Source organism: Ranitomeya imitator, chromosome 2 (genome assembly GCF_032444005.1).
Source record: "Ranitomeya imitator isolate aRanImi1 chromosome 2, aRanImi1.pri, whole genome shotgun sequence".
NCBI classification, from domain to species: Eukaryota; Metazoa; Chordata; class Amphibia; order Anura; family Dendrobatidae; genus Ranitomeya; species Ranitomeya imitator.
The window spans coordinates 774,413,122-774,429,467 of record NC_091283.1 but is presented as its reverse complement, the minus strand read 5'-3'; the positions used below and the strand labels follow the sequence as shown (position 1 = coordinate 774,429,467).

At 42.6% G+C, this 16,346-nt stretch overlaps 1 protein-coding gene across 2 annotated transcripts in view; it reads right to left on the bottom strand.

Moving 5' to 3' along the window:
- RNLS (renalase, FAD dependent amine oxidase) overlaps positions 1-16,346 on the bottom strand; it is a 181,862-nt gene that overhangs the window by 49,109 nt on the left and 116,407 nt on the right. For both annotated transcript variants that reach the window (XM_069753519.1, XM_069753518.1), the window contains one exon: positions 8,523-8,696. In XM_069753519.1, coding sequence (XP_069609620.1) covers positions 8,523-8,696 — 174 coding nt within the window. The remainder of the gene's footprint in view (positions 1-8,522; positions 8,697-16,346) is intronic.

The window sequence follows — 16,346 nt, the reverse complement described above, 5'->3', positions numbered from 1 at the left end:
TATAATACACTGCTCAGTCCTCCATATATTAAAATACACACCTCAGTCCTCCATATAGTATAATATACTCCTCAGTCCTCTATATAGTATAATACACTTCTCATAGTCTTCCATATATTAAAATACACTGCTCACTCCTCCATATAGTATAATACACTCCTCATAGTGCTCCATATCGCATAATGCACCGCCATAGTCATCCATGTAGTACAATTCACTTCCCATAGTATAATGCACCCCATAGTTCTTCATATAGTATAATGTATTCCCCATAGTCCTCGATACAGTATAATGAAGCCCACATATAGTATAATGCTGCCACCCCACAGAGTATAATGCAACCACCCCTCAGAGTGTAAAGCAGCCACCCCACAGAATATAATGTAGCCCCCTGAGTATAATGCAACCTCGCCATACAATATAATGTAACCCCCATAGAATATAATGCAGCCCACTCATATAGTATAATGCAACCCCTACATAGAATATATGGTAGCAACCTCAGAGTATAATGCAGCCCCCATAGGATATAAGTCAACCCCCCATAGAATATAATGTAGCCCCTCCATAGAATATAATGTAGCCCCCTCATAGAGTATAATGAAGCCCCCCATACAATATAATCTAGCCCTCCATAGAATATAATGCAGCCCCCCATAGAATACAATGTAGCCCCCTCATAGAGTATGATGCAATCACCCCTCATAGAATATAATAAATTTAATACATAAAATAAATTTAATACATAGAATATAATGTAGCCCCCCCAGAGAATATAATACAGCCCACCTCCCCATAGGATATAATGTAGCCCCAAAGAGTTTTATGCAATCCCCCCATAGAATATAATACAGCCCCCCATAGAATATAATGTAGACCCCATATAATACAGCCCCCATATAATATAATACAGCCCCCCATAGAATACCATGTAGCCCCAATAGAATAGAATACAGCCCCCCATAAAATATAAGACAGCCCTCCCCATAGAATATAATGTAGGACCCCATAGAATATAATACAGCCCCCCATAGAATATAATACAGCCCCCATAGAATATAATACAGCCCCCATAGAATATAATACAGCCCCCATAGAATATAATACAGCCCCCATAGAATCTAATACAGCCCCCCATTGAATATAATGTAGGCCCCCATAGAATCTAATACAGCCCCCCGCAGAATATAATGTAGGCCCCCATAAGAATCTAATGCAGCCCCCATAGAATATAATGTAGGCCCCCATAGAATCTAATACAACTCCCATAGAATATAATACAGCCCCCCATAGAGTATAATGTAGCCGACCCCCTCCCCTCACTCATACATATTTTTTTATAAAACCACAATCCTCACCTCTCCTCATGTCCCGCTTTGCTCTAGGCTTGGCTCCGGTCTCAGAAGCTGCAGTCTGCCCGGCTCATAGCAGGTACGCGATGATGTGATGTCATCGCGCACCTGCTGTGTCAGAGGCAGAGGAGAAAGGTGGGAGAGGGAGCGTCAGATGACGCTCTCTCCTCTGTCATTGCATTGAACTGTACCGGCATCTTAGATGCCAGCATAGTTGAATGAGTCGGCGCTGGCGGGGGGTGAGTCGGCGCAGGCGGGAGGAGTCGGAATCTTTTGCAACATTGCATGATGATTTACCCTCTTTTAAGAGTTTGTTAATCCTCTCCTTTGTTTCAATTCACATCTCTCGTGTTGGAGCCATGATTCATGTCAGTCCACTTGGTGCAACAGCTCTCCAAGGTGTGATCACTCCTTTTTAGATGCAGAATAACTAGCAATTCTAATTTGATGCAGGTATTAGTTTTGGGAATGAAAATTTAGAGGGTGATTCCAGAATTTTTTCCTCAGAATTGAGTAATTCCATAATTTTTTCCCTATGCTTGATTAAAAAAAGTAACCATTGCTGACTACCACATTTTTTGTTCTTGATTTCTTTTGCTGTTTCTTAAAGCCAGAAAGTTGTCATTTGAAATGACTTTAGTTTTGTGCCATGTCTGTGATCTGCTTTTTTCCTACAAAATTAAACAACTGAATGAACATCCTCAAAGGTCGGTGATTCCATAATTTTTGCCAGGGGTTGTATAGATAAGTTTGAATTAGAACAGACATTCATATTAGAACATTAGCTACAGTTGTAAAATAATAATACTGTAGTTTGTATTGTGAATATGCTCACAGATCTTCATTATTTGAAATAAATTAAAATCAAGGTATTTGTGGTTGGGGCAAAAAAAAACCTTACAAGAACACATCCACATAGCTTCTTAAGACAATAAATATTACTCAAGGTCATAGTCTTATTGAGACCCTAGTCCACAATTTTGCAGTTTTGCCCTTATTAAAATTTTCAGCCGTTCGTGAGATATTAAAGAATCATAGAATGTTAGGGTTGGAAGGAACCTCCAGAGTCATCGTGTCCAACCCCAAGTTCAATGCGGGATCCACTAAACCGTCTCAGACAGATGTCTGTTCAGCCTCAGAAAACTTCCATTGAAGGAGAACTTACCACCTCTTGTGGCAGCTGGTTCCACTCATTGATCACCTTCACTGTCAAAAAGTTTTTTCTATTATCTGATCTGTATCTTCTCCCTTTCCGTTTAATTCCATTGCTTCTCATGTTTCCTGCTTCAAATGAGATTGAAGATCCCCCTACACTGTGGCATCCCTTCACATATTTGTAGACAGCTATTAAGTCTCCTCCTTATTCTTTATAAGTTAAATGTTCTCAGATCCTATAACCATTCCTCGTAGGACATACATTGCAATCCGCTCACCATCCTGGTAGCTCTTCTCTGAACAGTTTTTCAATGTCTTTTTTTAAAATGTGGTGCCCAGAACTGGACACAGTATTCAAGATGAGGTTTGACCAAGGAGGAATAGAGGGTAATAATTAATTTTGGTGATCTAGACTCTATGCTTCTCTTAATACATCCTACAACTGGTTTTGCCTTTTTTTGCTGCTGCATCACACTGTTGACTCATGTGCCGTCTGTGATCTATTAGTATAATCAAGTCTTTTTCACATGTGCTGTTGCTTAGTTCTAATCCTCCCAGTCTGCTGTAGATGTCATTTTTGTTTTTCTTGCCCAGATGTAGAATCTTGCATTTCTCCCTGTTAAAATACCATTCTTAGTTGCTGCCCATTTTTCAAGCTTATCTAGATCCTTCTGAATCCTTTCTCTGTCTTTTCTAGTGTTAGCTATCCCTCCTAGCTGTGTATCATTTGCAAATGTGATTAATTTACTTTCAGTTCTCTTATCTAGATCATTTATAAAAATGTTGAACAACATTGAGGCCAGGACAGAGCCTTGCAATACCCCACTTGAAACACTTTTCCAATTAGATGTGCAACCATTTATTACCACTCTTTGTGTACAAATACTGAGCCAGTAATTAATCCACCTCACTGTAGCCTTGTCAATTCCATACTTAATGACAGGTTCTCTTTACCACTTTACAGCTTGTTGCCTTAGATACCGACTACTGCTGCCAGACATCAGAAAATGCACAGTGCATTCAAGCTCTATTCTATTGAGCTTGTAATCACTGTTTTCAAGCTGGCTAGTATTGCTGAAGAGCACCATTACTTTCTAATCCCAGCCAGTTTCAGAGAAGTGCTTACAAGTACCTAGGCAATGAGCTGTAAATGAAAGAAAAGTGTTAATATCTCAGAAACGGCTGCAAATGTTAATAAACCGCAAATTGCAAAAGTGTTTGCTTTTATAAGCACTACCTAACAATATCAATCTATAACTCTTTAATCAAAGCAGAATGTTCCTTGCTCATGGAAATCCACCTATTTTAGTATCTACTATAGAATCGTCTAGTTCTGTCTGTTTGTCTGTAATGAAAATCCCGCGTCGCTGATTGGTCAACCCAGCCACCCGCGACCAATCAGTGAAAGGCTCAGTCCGGCCGCGAATTGGCGCGGGATTTGAACCACGCTTCGCTGATTGGTCGTGCCCGGCCGCGACCAATCAGCGATACTGGTGTGGGATTTAAACCACTACATACATCTACTATATAATTGTCTAAGGTCCACTTCCGTCTTTCTGTCTGTCCTGTCTGTCTTTCTGTCACGGAAATCCCAAGTCGCTGATTTTTCCGTGACCAACCAGCGGCGGGCACAGTCCGGCGGCAAAATGGCCGCTCCTTACTCCCCGCAGTCAGTGCCCGCAGTCCATTCTCCCCTCCAGTCAGCGCTCACACAGGGTTAATGGCAGCGTTAACGGACCGCGTTATGCTGCGGTGTAACGCAGTCCGTTAACGCTGCTATTAACCCTGTGTGACCAACTTTTTACTATTGATGCTGCCTATGCGGCATCAATAGTAAAAAGATCTAATGTTAAAAATAATGAAAAAAATAAAAAAAATCATTATATACTCACCTTCCATGGGCCCCCGGATCCAGCCGAGGCCTTTCCCACTCATCGCGACGTTCCAGTTGACCGGTCCATACATTGCGGTCTCGCGAGATGATGACGTAGCGGTCTCGCGAGACCGCAATGCACTCTTGGGACCGGAGCGTCGCGAGGAGCATCGGTAAACGCCTCAGCTGGATCCGGGGGCTCCAGGAGGAGAGTATAACACTATTTTTTATTTTAATTCTTTTTTTAACAGGGATATGGTGCCCACATTGCTATATACTACGTGGGCTGTGTTATATACTACATCTCTGTGCTATATACACTATATGGGCTGTGCTAAATACTACGTGGCTGTGGTATACATTACGTGGCTGGGCAATATACTACATCGCTGTGCTCTATACTACGTAGCCTGGGTTATACACTGCATGGGCAGTGTTATATACTACGTCTCTGTGCTATATACTACGTGGGCAGTGTTATATACTACGTGTCTGCTATATACTACGTGGCTGGGCAATATACTACGTGGCTGTGCTATATACTACGTGGCTGTAAACTACATACATATTCTAGAATACCCGATGCGTTAGAAATCGGGCCACCATCTAGTATATAATATACATCTTCATTTTTTCTGTAACATTTATAATAATAATATAATAATAATTTTTATTTATATAGCGCCAACATATTCCGCAGCGCTTTACAAATTATAGAGGGGACTTGTACAGACAATAGACATTACAGCATAACAGAAATACAGTTCAAAACAGATACCAGGAGGAATGAGGGCCCTGCTCGTAAGCTTACAAACTATGAGGAAAAGGGGAGACACGAGAGGTGGATGGTAACAATTGCTTTAGTTATTCGGACCGGCCATAGTGTAAGGCTCGGGTGTTCATGTAAAGCTGAATGAACCAGTTAACTGCCTAAGTATGTAGCAGTACAGACACAGAGGGCTATTAACTGCATAAAGTGAATGAGAACATGATGCGAGGAACCTGATTGTTGTTTTTTTTGTTTTTTGTTTTTTTATATATAAATAGGCCACACAGGGATCGTTAGGTTAATGCATTGAGGCGGTAGGCCAGTCTGAACAAATGAGTTTTTAGGGTACGCTTAAAACTGTGGGGATTGGGGATTAATCGTATTAACCTAGGTAGTGCATTCCAAAGAATAGGCGCAGCACGTGTAAAGTCTTGGAGACGGGAGTGGGAGGTTCTGATTATTGAGGATGCTAACCTGAGGTCATTAGCGGAGCGGAGGGCACGGGTAGGGTGGTAGACTGAGACCAGAGAGGAGATGCAGGGTGGTGCAGAGCCATGGAGTGCTTTGTGGATGAGGGTAGTAGTTTTCTACTGGATTCTGGAGTGGATGGGTAGCCAGTGTAATGACTGGCACAAGGTAGAGGCATCGGTGTAACGGTTGGTGAGGAATATGATCCTGGCAGCAGCATTCAGGACAGATTGGAGTGGGGAGAGTTTGGTAAGCGGGAGGCCGATTAGTAGAGAGTTACAATAGTCCATGACGAGAGTGAATAAATGAAACAGTAAGAGTTTTTGCAGAGTCGAAAGTAAGAAAAGGGCGAATTCTAGAAATGTTTTTGAGATGCAGGTAAGAAGAGCGAGCTAGTGATCGGATGTGGGGGGTGAATGAAAGGTCAGAATCAAGGATGACCCCAAGGCAGCGGGCATGTTGCTTTGGAGTAATGGTGGAACCGCACACGGAGATGGCAATGTCAGGCAAAGGTAGGTTAGTAGAGGGAGAGAACACGAGGAGTTCAGTTTTTGACAGGTTTAGTTTCAGATAGAGGGAGGACATGATGTTAGAGATAGCGGTAAGACAATCACTGGTGTTTTCTAAAAAGGTCGGCGTGACAACAGGAGAAGAGGTGTATAATTCGGTGTCGTCAGCATAGAGATGGTACTGGAAACCAAATCTACTGATTGTTTGTCCAATAGGGGCAGTATACAACGAGAAGAGGAGGGGGCCTAGGACTGATCCTTGAGGAACCCCAACAGTAAGGGGAAGGCGAGAGGAGGAGGAACCAGCAAAACATACAGTGAAGGATCGGTCAGAGAGATAGGAGGAGAACCAGGAGAGAACGGTGTCCTTGAGGCCGATGGAGCGGAGCATAGTGAGGAGGAGCTGATGATCCACAGTATCGAATGCTGCAGAGAGATCCAAGAGAATTAGCATGGAGTAGTGACCATTAGATTTAGCTGTTAGTAGGTCATTAGAGACTTTAGTGAGGGCAGTTTCAGTAGAGTGTAAAGAGCGGAAGCCAGATTGAAGAGGGTCGAGAAGAGAGTTATCTGAGAGATAGCGGGTAAGACGGGAGTGGACCAGGCGTTCGAGGAGTTTAGAGATGAAGGGAAGATTAGAGACAGGTCTATAATTAGCGGCACAGTTTTGATCGAGGGATGGTTTTTTAAGTAATGGATGTATGATGGCATGCTTAAATGAGGAGGGAATACCGGAAGTGAGGGAAAGGTTGAAAATTTTTGTTAGGTGAGAGGTGACAGCCGGGGAAAGGGACTGGAGGAGATGTGACGGAATGGGGTCACTGGTGCAAGTGGTCGGGCGAGAAGATGCAAGGAGCCTGCTTACTTCTTCTTCTGTAACTGCTTCAAAGTCAGAGAGTGAACTAGATGCAGTGGGGGAGGGAGGACAGTGCATGGTATGAAGAGATTGGGAGATGATTTCCTGTCGAATGTGGTCAATTTTTTCTTTGAAGTAATTGGCCAGATCGTCAGCACGGAGATCCGTGGTTGGGGCCTGCTCTCTTGGGTTGAGTAGGGACTGGAACGTGTCAAAGAGACGTTTAGGGTTATTGGACAGGGAGGTGATGAGGGTGTTGAAGTAGGTTTGTTTGGAGAGGTGAAGGGCAGAATTGTATGTCTTTAGCATGAACTTATAATGGATGAAATCTTCGGGTAGATTAGATTTTCTCCACAGACGTTCTGCGCACCTGGAGCACCGCTGCAGGAAATGTGTTTGCAGCGTGTGCCACGGTTGTTGCCGTGTGTGCCGAGTTGTTTTATGTATAGGAGGAGCAGCTTCATCCAGAGCACTTTGCAGGGTTTCATTGTAATGCTTCAGAGCAGAATCAGGACATGAGATGGAGAAGATTGGGGCCAATGAGGACTGCAAGTTCTTCATAAGTTTCTGGGTGTTAATGGCCTGTATGTTTCTATAAGTGTGGAAAGTGGGGGTGACCTGAGCGGGATGGCAGTTCTTGATAGAGAATGAAAGAAGGTTGTGGTCAGAGAGTGGGAGAGGGGAGTTTGTGAAATCATCCATTTAACAAAGCCGGGAGAAGACCAAGTCAAGGGAGTTTCCATCTTCATGTGTTGGAGAGTTAGTATGCTGCGAGAGGCCGAAAGAGGAGGATAGAGATAAAAGGTGAGAAGCAGATGGGGAGAGGGGAGAGGCAATGGGGATGTTGAAATCCCCCATGATAAGGGTGGGGGTGTCACAGGAGAGAAAGTGTGGAAGCCAGGTGGCAAAGTGATCCAGGAACTGATGAGAGGGGCCGGGAGGACGATACACCACCGCCACTCGCATGGAGAATTGCAAACAATTTCACACCAAACACTCCTAGAATATAACTATGTATAAAGGAAACAAAATTAAAAGTTGTACAAAGGGAGAAACACCTGTCATGAATATGCAGATTCTGTAAGTAGATTACATACTAGGTGGCTGCACCTAGTATTGAGAAGAGGTGCAGGATGCCACAGGTATGCTCATCGCTGTACGGATGATTTGACTTGATGTGTCTGTGAGATTGCAGCTTTGCAGTACTAATACACTAAAATGTCATCAACCTATAGTACCTGGAGCTCCACTGCCTCCTCCAATGTGGCTGGCATTGTCATTGCAAACCATCAATGCATGGAGAACCCATTGGTTTCCAAAAATAATCCCGCAAACAGGGGAATGTAAAATTTCCTTGCAATGAAAGGGTGTGGGAATAGCATGGAGTGTCCACATGGTGACAGCATACATGTCAAACAAGGATTATGGCTGCATCCAGTACACATTCTCTTCAGAGCAGCAGTACTCAATGAAGCACCATATCTGCTGATCCCCACCCTCTATTTTCCCTGTGTTTAGGAGGAATAATGGAACCACTGACCTACATTGCGTTTTTTATTATCAATGGAGATGAAGCGTATGCAAGGATTATCATTGATGTACTTTGCTGCCCAGGGGACATCAATCTGCGTGCCGGTTTCATAAAAGAGTCCCAAAGCATATCGGGAGGAGTAGCTCACAGTTTCCAGTTGCCGCCTTTGGCTTTCCTTAATTACTGTAAGACAAAAAAAATATATAAATAAATGACGATATGCAATATTCAGCACGTTGATGGATTGCAGACTACATTTCTCATCATGCTTAGTCATTAATATATATATTTATTTAATGAATCTCGGCGACGCATTCACAGAAGACAATGCATATAACATACTGTATCTTATACCTGTGTTTAGGAAGATGTAAATTATGTAGTATAAAGATTAGTCACATTTAGGCAATGTGCACACGTCAGGATTTTCTGCAGAATTTTCCTGAACAAAACCGGACTTTTTCTGCAGGAAATCCGCTAGTTTTTTTTGTTTGCGGTTTTTGCGCGTTTTGATTCCGGAGCTTCTCAATGCATTAAATAGCGGGAAAAATCAACAAAATTATGAACATGCTGCGTTTTTTACAGAGATGTGCACAAAAATTGCAGAATGTATTAAAAATGATGGGATGCTTATGTATGCGGTTTTTTAAGCATTTTTCCCGAGGAAAAGGGCCGAAAAAACGCGAAAAAACAACACGAAAAATCCTGAACGTGTGCACACAGCCTCTATTGGGTTTCCGCAATGAGCCCCTTTTTGGAATACAATGCATTAGATAACTGATTACATACATCTCTTATGTTACTATTTATTAGTTTGTTACGTTATTCATCATTGTGTTTGTTTCGTACAACACTGAAGTGAATCTGTCACCAGGTTTTTTGCTACCCCATCGTAGGGCAGCATAATGTAGGGGCGGAGACTCTGATTCCAGCTATGTAGCACTTACTGGGCTTCTTGCAGCATCTGCAGTTTAAGGCCGGCTTCACACTCAGCGCATGAAAATACGGTCCGTATATTACGGCCGTAATACGCTGAAATGTCCCGAAAATAGTGGTCCGTAGCTCCTCCGTAGGCAGGGTGTGTCAGCGTTTTTTGCGCATGGCATCCTCCGTATGTAATCCGTATGGCATCCGTACTGCGTGGTTTTCTCGCAGGCTTGCAAAACCAACATACCACTATAGAAATGATCCATGTGTCCCAAAAAGAAAAAAATATATATATATACTGTCTATATATAAATATATATATATATATATATATATATGTATGTCAGTAGACACATATATGTATATATATTACTATTTTTTCCAGCGCTATACAGCTTGAAAAAAATTGGCGTGGGCTCCCGCGCAATTTTCTCCGCCAGAGTAGTAAAGCCAGTGACTGAGGGCAGATATTAATAGCCTGGAGAGGGTCCATGGTTATTGGCCCCCCCCCCCATGGCTAAAAATATCTGCCCCCAGCCACTACTACTCTGGCGGAGAAAATTGCGCGGGAGCCCACGCCAATTTTTTCCGCCATTTAACCCTTTATTTTAAGAGCTAGAACGGCCAAATTTTGCAGATACACACTACTGACATTAGTAGTGTGGAATCTGCAAAAAAAATGGAGAGAAGACATGGTTTACTGTATGTAAACCATGTCTCAAATCATGTCGGGTTTTAGGAAGGAGAAAGAAAAAGCCGGTAATTGAATTACCGGCTTTCAAGCTGTATAGCGCTGGAATAAATATTAATATATATACATATATGTGTCTCACTGACATATATATATATATATATATATATATATATATATATATACCTATTCTATGTGTACACATTTATTCTACCTATTCTTCTGTAAGCTGTCAGTGTGATTTTACTGTACACCGCACTGAATTGCCGGCTTTTCTCTCTAACAGCGCTGCGTATTTCTCGCAAGTCACACTGCTTGTCCGTGTGTAATCCGTATTTTTCACGCTTCCATAGACTTTCATTGGCGTATTTCTTGCGCAGTACGGTGACAAACGCAGCATGCTGCGATTTTGTACGGCCGTAGAAAGCCGTATAATACTGATCAGTAAAATACGGCAGATAGGAGCAGGGGCATAGAGAATAATTGTGCCGTATTTTTTGCGAGTTTTACGGACGTAGTTTCTGCGCTCTTATGTCCGTAAAACTCGCAAGTGTGAAGCCGGCCTAATCGTCTGCAGATCTGCCAGTTCTCTGAATGCCAAGCTCTGTATAACCCTGCCCCTGCTGCTTATTGGCATCTTTCTGGCTATGCACAGTGTACACAGAAAGCTGAAAATCCGTAGTGTGTGGGGCTATACAGTCCAGCATAAAGAAAAACAAACAAACAGCCTTTGTTTCAGCATAAAGGTAAGACAAAAATAAGCAAACAGCAATATGGGAACAAACAACGGGCTCATCCGTTCTAAATTAAATCCAGTCTTAGCCTCTGGCAGAGACTGCCTGCTTACAATAGACACCACTGAGCCAGAACAGTTGCCTTAGGCTACATTCACATTAGCGTTGCGCGCCGGTGCGTCGGCGACGCAACGCGCGACGCACCAAAAACGCACGCAAAAACGCTCCGTTTTGCGACGCGTGCGTCGTTTTTTGACGAAAATCGGACGCACGAAAAATGCAACTTGTTGCATTTTCTTGCGTCCGACGCTAGCGTCGAAAACGACGCACATGTCGGAAAACGCTACCAAAAAAACGCACGCGTCCCCCATGTTAAACATAGGGGCGCGTCGCCGCTGCGTCGCCGCTGCGTCGCCATAAATAGGCCCTTCAAATCCCAGAGTGGAAGTATGGAAGTAACTAGTCCCACCAGCTCTCCTGGCTGCTTCTAAATCCTGGACCCAAAAATTTGGGCCATTAAAAAAAAACAATTGTAGCTACTGGAGCCTTCTTTTCTGGGACTCAAATTACTGAGGCTAACCTGACATACACCTCCAGGATCTTGCCATTAATTTGTAAAGATTACATTCTCACAATGATGTAACCTGTGGGTTCATGCCAAATATTGATGAGTTCATGTACAATAGATACTTGAAGAGGATGTTTCACCACATTGTTCATGTTGAACTGGACACAGGTTGCAATAGTGTCTGTAATAATAATAATCTTTATATTTTTTATTAATAATAATAATAATAATAATCTTTATTTTTATATAGCGCTAACATATTCCGCAGCGCTTTACATTTTGCACATATTATCATCACTGTCCCGATGGGGCTCACAATCTAAATTCCCTATCAGTAGGTCTTTGGAATGTGGGAGGAAACCGGAGTGCCCGGAGGAAACCCACGCAAACACGGAGAGAACATACAAACTCTTTGCAGATGTTGTCCTTTGTAGGGGTTTGAACCCAGGACTCCAGCGCTGCAAGGCACCTAAACCGTTATTTTTTTAAGTCTAAATGGGCATTACCACAGATTTTACGGGGGGTAGGGGGGTGTACTTCCGCTTTCTGACATGAGCCAATCATAAGTTGGTAGCAACATACCTGGGAAAGAACACCCCTCCCCCACAATAGCACTGACAAACAGTCTGCTCTCCCCTCTGCAGTGTGATGACATTTGCTGACGCACAGCAGACCTAAGTGTGATTAAATGAGAGCTTTCAGCTTTCAACTCTCATTACAAACACTTCTAGTAGCTGACTGTTGCTGCCTGCTTTCAATTATGCAAATTATCTCTTTAGAGAGAGGAAGAGGACTAGAACTCTAGTGCCACCTATTGGAAGTAGCAATCCTAACAGTCAATGTCGACCCTTTAACGAGCCTTGTCACATGACTTAGGGTGATAGCCAAACCAGAATCTCAATTTGCAGACACTGTGTTTCGGGGTACTGCCCCTCATCAGTGCAAAGTGGAGATCTGGTTTGGCTGATTGAGAGGCGTCTGACCGGGATCCAAGAAGTATCGTTTCTCCTTGCGGAGAGTGACATGATAAGCATGTCGAGGTGAGGAGACTTAAAGCCGCAATGCTCCTCTGGGAAATATGCAAATTGTCTCTTCAATTAGTCAGCATCAGAAAGAGGTACCTTCACACATAACGATATTGTTAACGATATCGTTTCTTTTTGTGACGTAGCAACGATATCGTTAATGATATCGTCCAGTGTGACAGCGACCAACGATCAGGCCCCTGCTGGGAGATCGTTGGTCGCTGAAAAAAGTTCAGAACTTTATTTCGTCGCTGGACTCCCTGGAGACATCGCTGGATCGGCGTGTGTGACACCGATCCAGCGATGTCTTCACTGGTAACCAGGGTAAACATCGGGTAACTAAGCGCAGGGCCGCGCTTAGTAACCCGATGTTTACCCTGGTTACCATCCTAAAAGTAAAAAAAAACAAACACTACATACTTACCTACAGCCGTCTGTCCTCCAGCGCTGTGCTCTGCACTCCTCCTGCACTGGCTGTGAGCGTCGGTCAGCCGGAAAGCAGAGCGGTGACGTCACCGCTCTGCTTTCCGGCCGCCGTGCTCACAGCCAGTACAGGAGGAGAGCAGAGCACAGCGCTGGAGGACAGACGGCTGTAGGTAAGTATGTAGTGTTTGTTTTTTTTTACTTTTAGGATGGTAACCAGGGTAAACATCGGGTTACTAAGCGCGGCCCTGCGCTTAGTTACCCGATGTTTACCCTGGTTACCGGCATCGTTGGTCGCTGGAGAGCGGTCTGTGTGACAGCTCTCCAGCGACCAAACAGCGACGCTGCAGCGATCCGGATCGTTGTCGGTATCGCTGCAGCGTCGCATAATGTGAAGGGGCCTTAAGAAATATACGCCCCCAGTGAAATCTCTCTGGTAGTGCCCACTTGGAAAATAACTGTTTAAGTTCCATATGTTTGCTAATCTCTCTGCAATGGTGATGCAAAATAAAACCAAATTTTTTTTTACTCTGCTCTTCATGGCCTTTTTAAAAACGTAAGACTTTTTTTTACATTCCGACACTTATCCAATTATGCTGGTCTTTATTCCTGGTCCTATCTCGACAAATGAAATGGTAGGAAAGGCCTGATGTGCCAATTTCTAACCTTAGTGCTGACCAGCCTTAGCCAGTGATTAGCCAAGTGGGCATTACTTGACATTTCTAGGTAATTGTTGAAAAGGGAATTATTGCTTTTTTCACCTTCATTTATGAATGGTCTGAAAAATTTCTTTTTTAAATGTTAATTGGGGATTGAACAGTTCCACCAACATTAAATAAAATGGGCAATATTAATAACATTCACTGTGCAGACCCATGGGGTTACAGCTAGGTATCAAGTGAGAGCCGACGGATGTTTGTGGCACCTATTTAGACTCACTTGCCTAGACCCCAGACAAAAGTGCCGCCTATAGTGCCTGGATAGAAGTTGTAGCAACTTAATAATTTGATACATAATTATGTGCAATTAGGGCAGATTTAATATTTCCAAACAACAAAAAGTGTATGATCAGAACATTACAGAACATTAATGATTTCATACTCTCCATTTATCACGCCATTTTAACCCGGAGAAAAACCCATCATTTTAGGTAAAGAATTCTTCATCAATAATTTGGGAAAGGAACCTCAAACCATCCCCATATTAGTTTGTAGGGTTATTTTACATATCAGTTCCTAACATTAAGTCTCTACCCTGTGAGATACTGTCCTAGCTACTACAATCACATGGATGGCCACGTCGCTGCCTCCCACGAGATTAGTAAACCCACTGATACGCGGTGTGCCGTTGTGAACATTCCCATAACATAATGGATTCCAGGTTGTTCTGTCCTTGCCCTCATCCAAACAGAGAACAAGCAAACAAACAGCAGATGAGGAATGAAAACAGCACGCTGCTTTAATTGTAGGCGCACCTTAAAAACTGCCAAGTACACAGGATATCGAGGTTTTAAGCCAAAGTAACCGAATTGTCAAAAACTTTCTATCTCCGCGCAACAATTAAAAAATAAAAATGCATACCATATTGAAAAATGCACGAATCCGATATTCATCGCTCTATTATCAAGTCATACAACCTCAACCCTTCCTAATTCTGCACAGGGAAGTTTACTTGGTGACTTTGTGAAGACTACAGCTTACCTCTGTGGCCTCCAAGTCAAGTTCTCTTTCGGGTCAAAAAAAATCCTGGATGTCATACTCACTAGAAATTCTTAGTGCTATGGCAGCAGGGTTATGATACATTCAATCCCTATTCCTTTGCTATGGGATTAGAACACAAAAATGTGCCTGGAAGCGAAAACTGGAAATTGCTGCCTAGAAGTAGAAAATATATTCAAATGCTTTAGCAAATACTATGAAAGGGAGAATTTTGTGGTGGGTGTTATTCTTTAAACCCTGTTTGTGGATTTGTCTCTCCTTTCCCACACACATAGTGCAATCAATCATTCGGTAGCATTATGAGAAACATGTGCCAGAGAATAAAAGAAAAACATAATGGAGCCAACGCTTTCTGGCTAACAAAAGAAGTAGTTTGCCTTCAGTAGGGTTTATGGATTGGTTGCCGTTGTGCATCAAGAGTTTGAGCCGCATCCAGAAAAAATTACAGAATGAATTAGGCTTCTCAGATAATGTGATTTACGGTACAACTGCCATTATTGAAGATCTTGCGGGTTTTACCAATAATTAATCATATTGCTGGGATAAGAGCAAATATTAATTGAGGTGTGATGACGTTGCCTCCACTGTGTACAATACATATTATCACTTTGCTTATGCCTACATCTGGAGTTTTGTCTAACCTCGAGGTCCTTGAGATTTATTGCTATCCCTATTACTTATAACAGGATATACTCTGAAATTTTATATGCATTCTGCAGGGGAAAAAAAAACATGTCTGGGAATACCGTACTTTGCAGAAAAAAACCCACGGAAGAAATACAACTTTTGGCTTTGAGGATATGTGTCCAGTTTTGGGCACCGGTGCTCAGGAAGGATATAATGGAACTAGAGAGAGTACAAAGGAGGGCAACAAAATTAATAAAGGGGATGGGAGAACTACAATACCCAGATAGATTAGCGAAATTAGGATTATTTAGTCTAGAAAAAAGACGACTGAGGGGCGATCTAATAACCATGTATAAGTATATAAGGGGACAATACAAATATCTCGCTGAGGATCTGTTTATACCAAGGAAGGTGACGGGCACAAGGGGGCATTCTTTGCGTCTGGAGGAGAGAAGGTTTTTCCACCAACATAGAAGAGGATTCTTTACTGTTAGGGCAGTGAGAATCTGGAATTGCTTGCCTGAGGAGGTGGTGATGGCGAACTCAGTCGAGGGGTTCAAGAGAGGCCTGGATGTCTTCCTGGAGCAGAACAATATTGTATCATACAATTATTAGGTTCTGTAGAAGGACGTAGATCTGGGGATTTATTATGATGGAATATAGGCTGAACTGGATGGACAAATGTCTTTTTTCGGCCTTACTAACTATGTTACTATGTTATGTTACTATGTTACTATGTTTCAATAGTCCTAAAAATCAGACCCCAAGTTTGTCATTTTATATTCCTCTCTCAAAATTGTCATTGCACTACTAGAAAGGTCTTTGGAAGAAGGTTAACAGGTAGTTACAAATGTTGGCTATCAAGATTTCTCAAAGTGGCTTAGTTTGCATACAGACCGTTCACTAGTACCTATTTGATTCCCGGGCATATAAAGCCACCAGTGAGAAGGCTCCAAATTTGGCACTGACCTGATGTAATGTACCACCCACTGTCTGTAGTAGAAAGAAGTCAGGCAGTCACTGTGTTAGCCAATCACACTTATTTTGCTACCCTATGATATTCCACTCAAATTGGGTTCCTCTTGTCAACAGAAGAACAATATATATTTAATATTCGGAT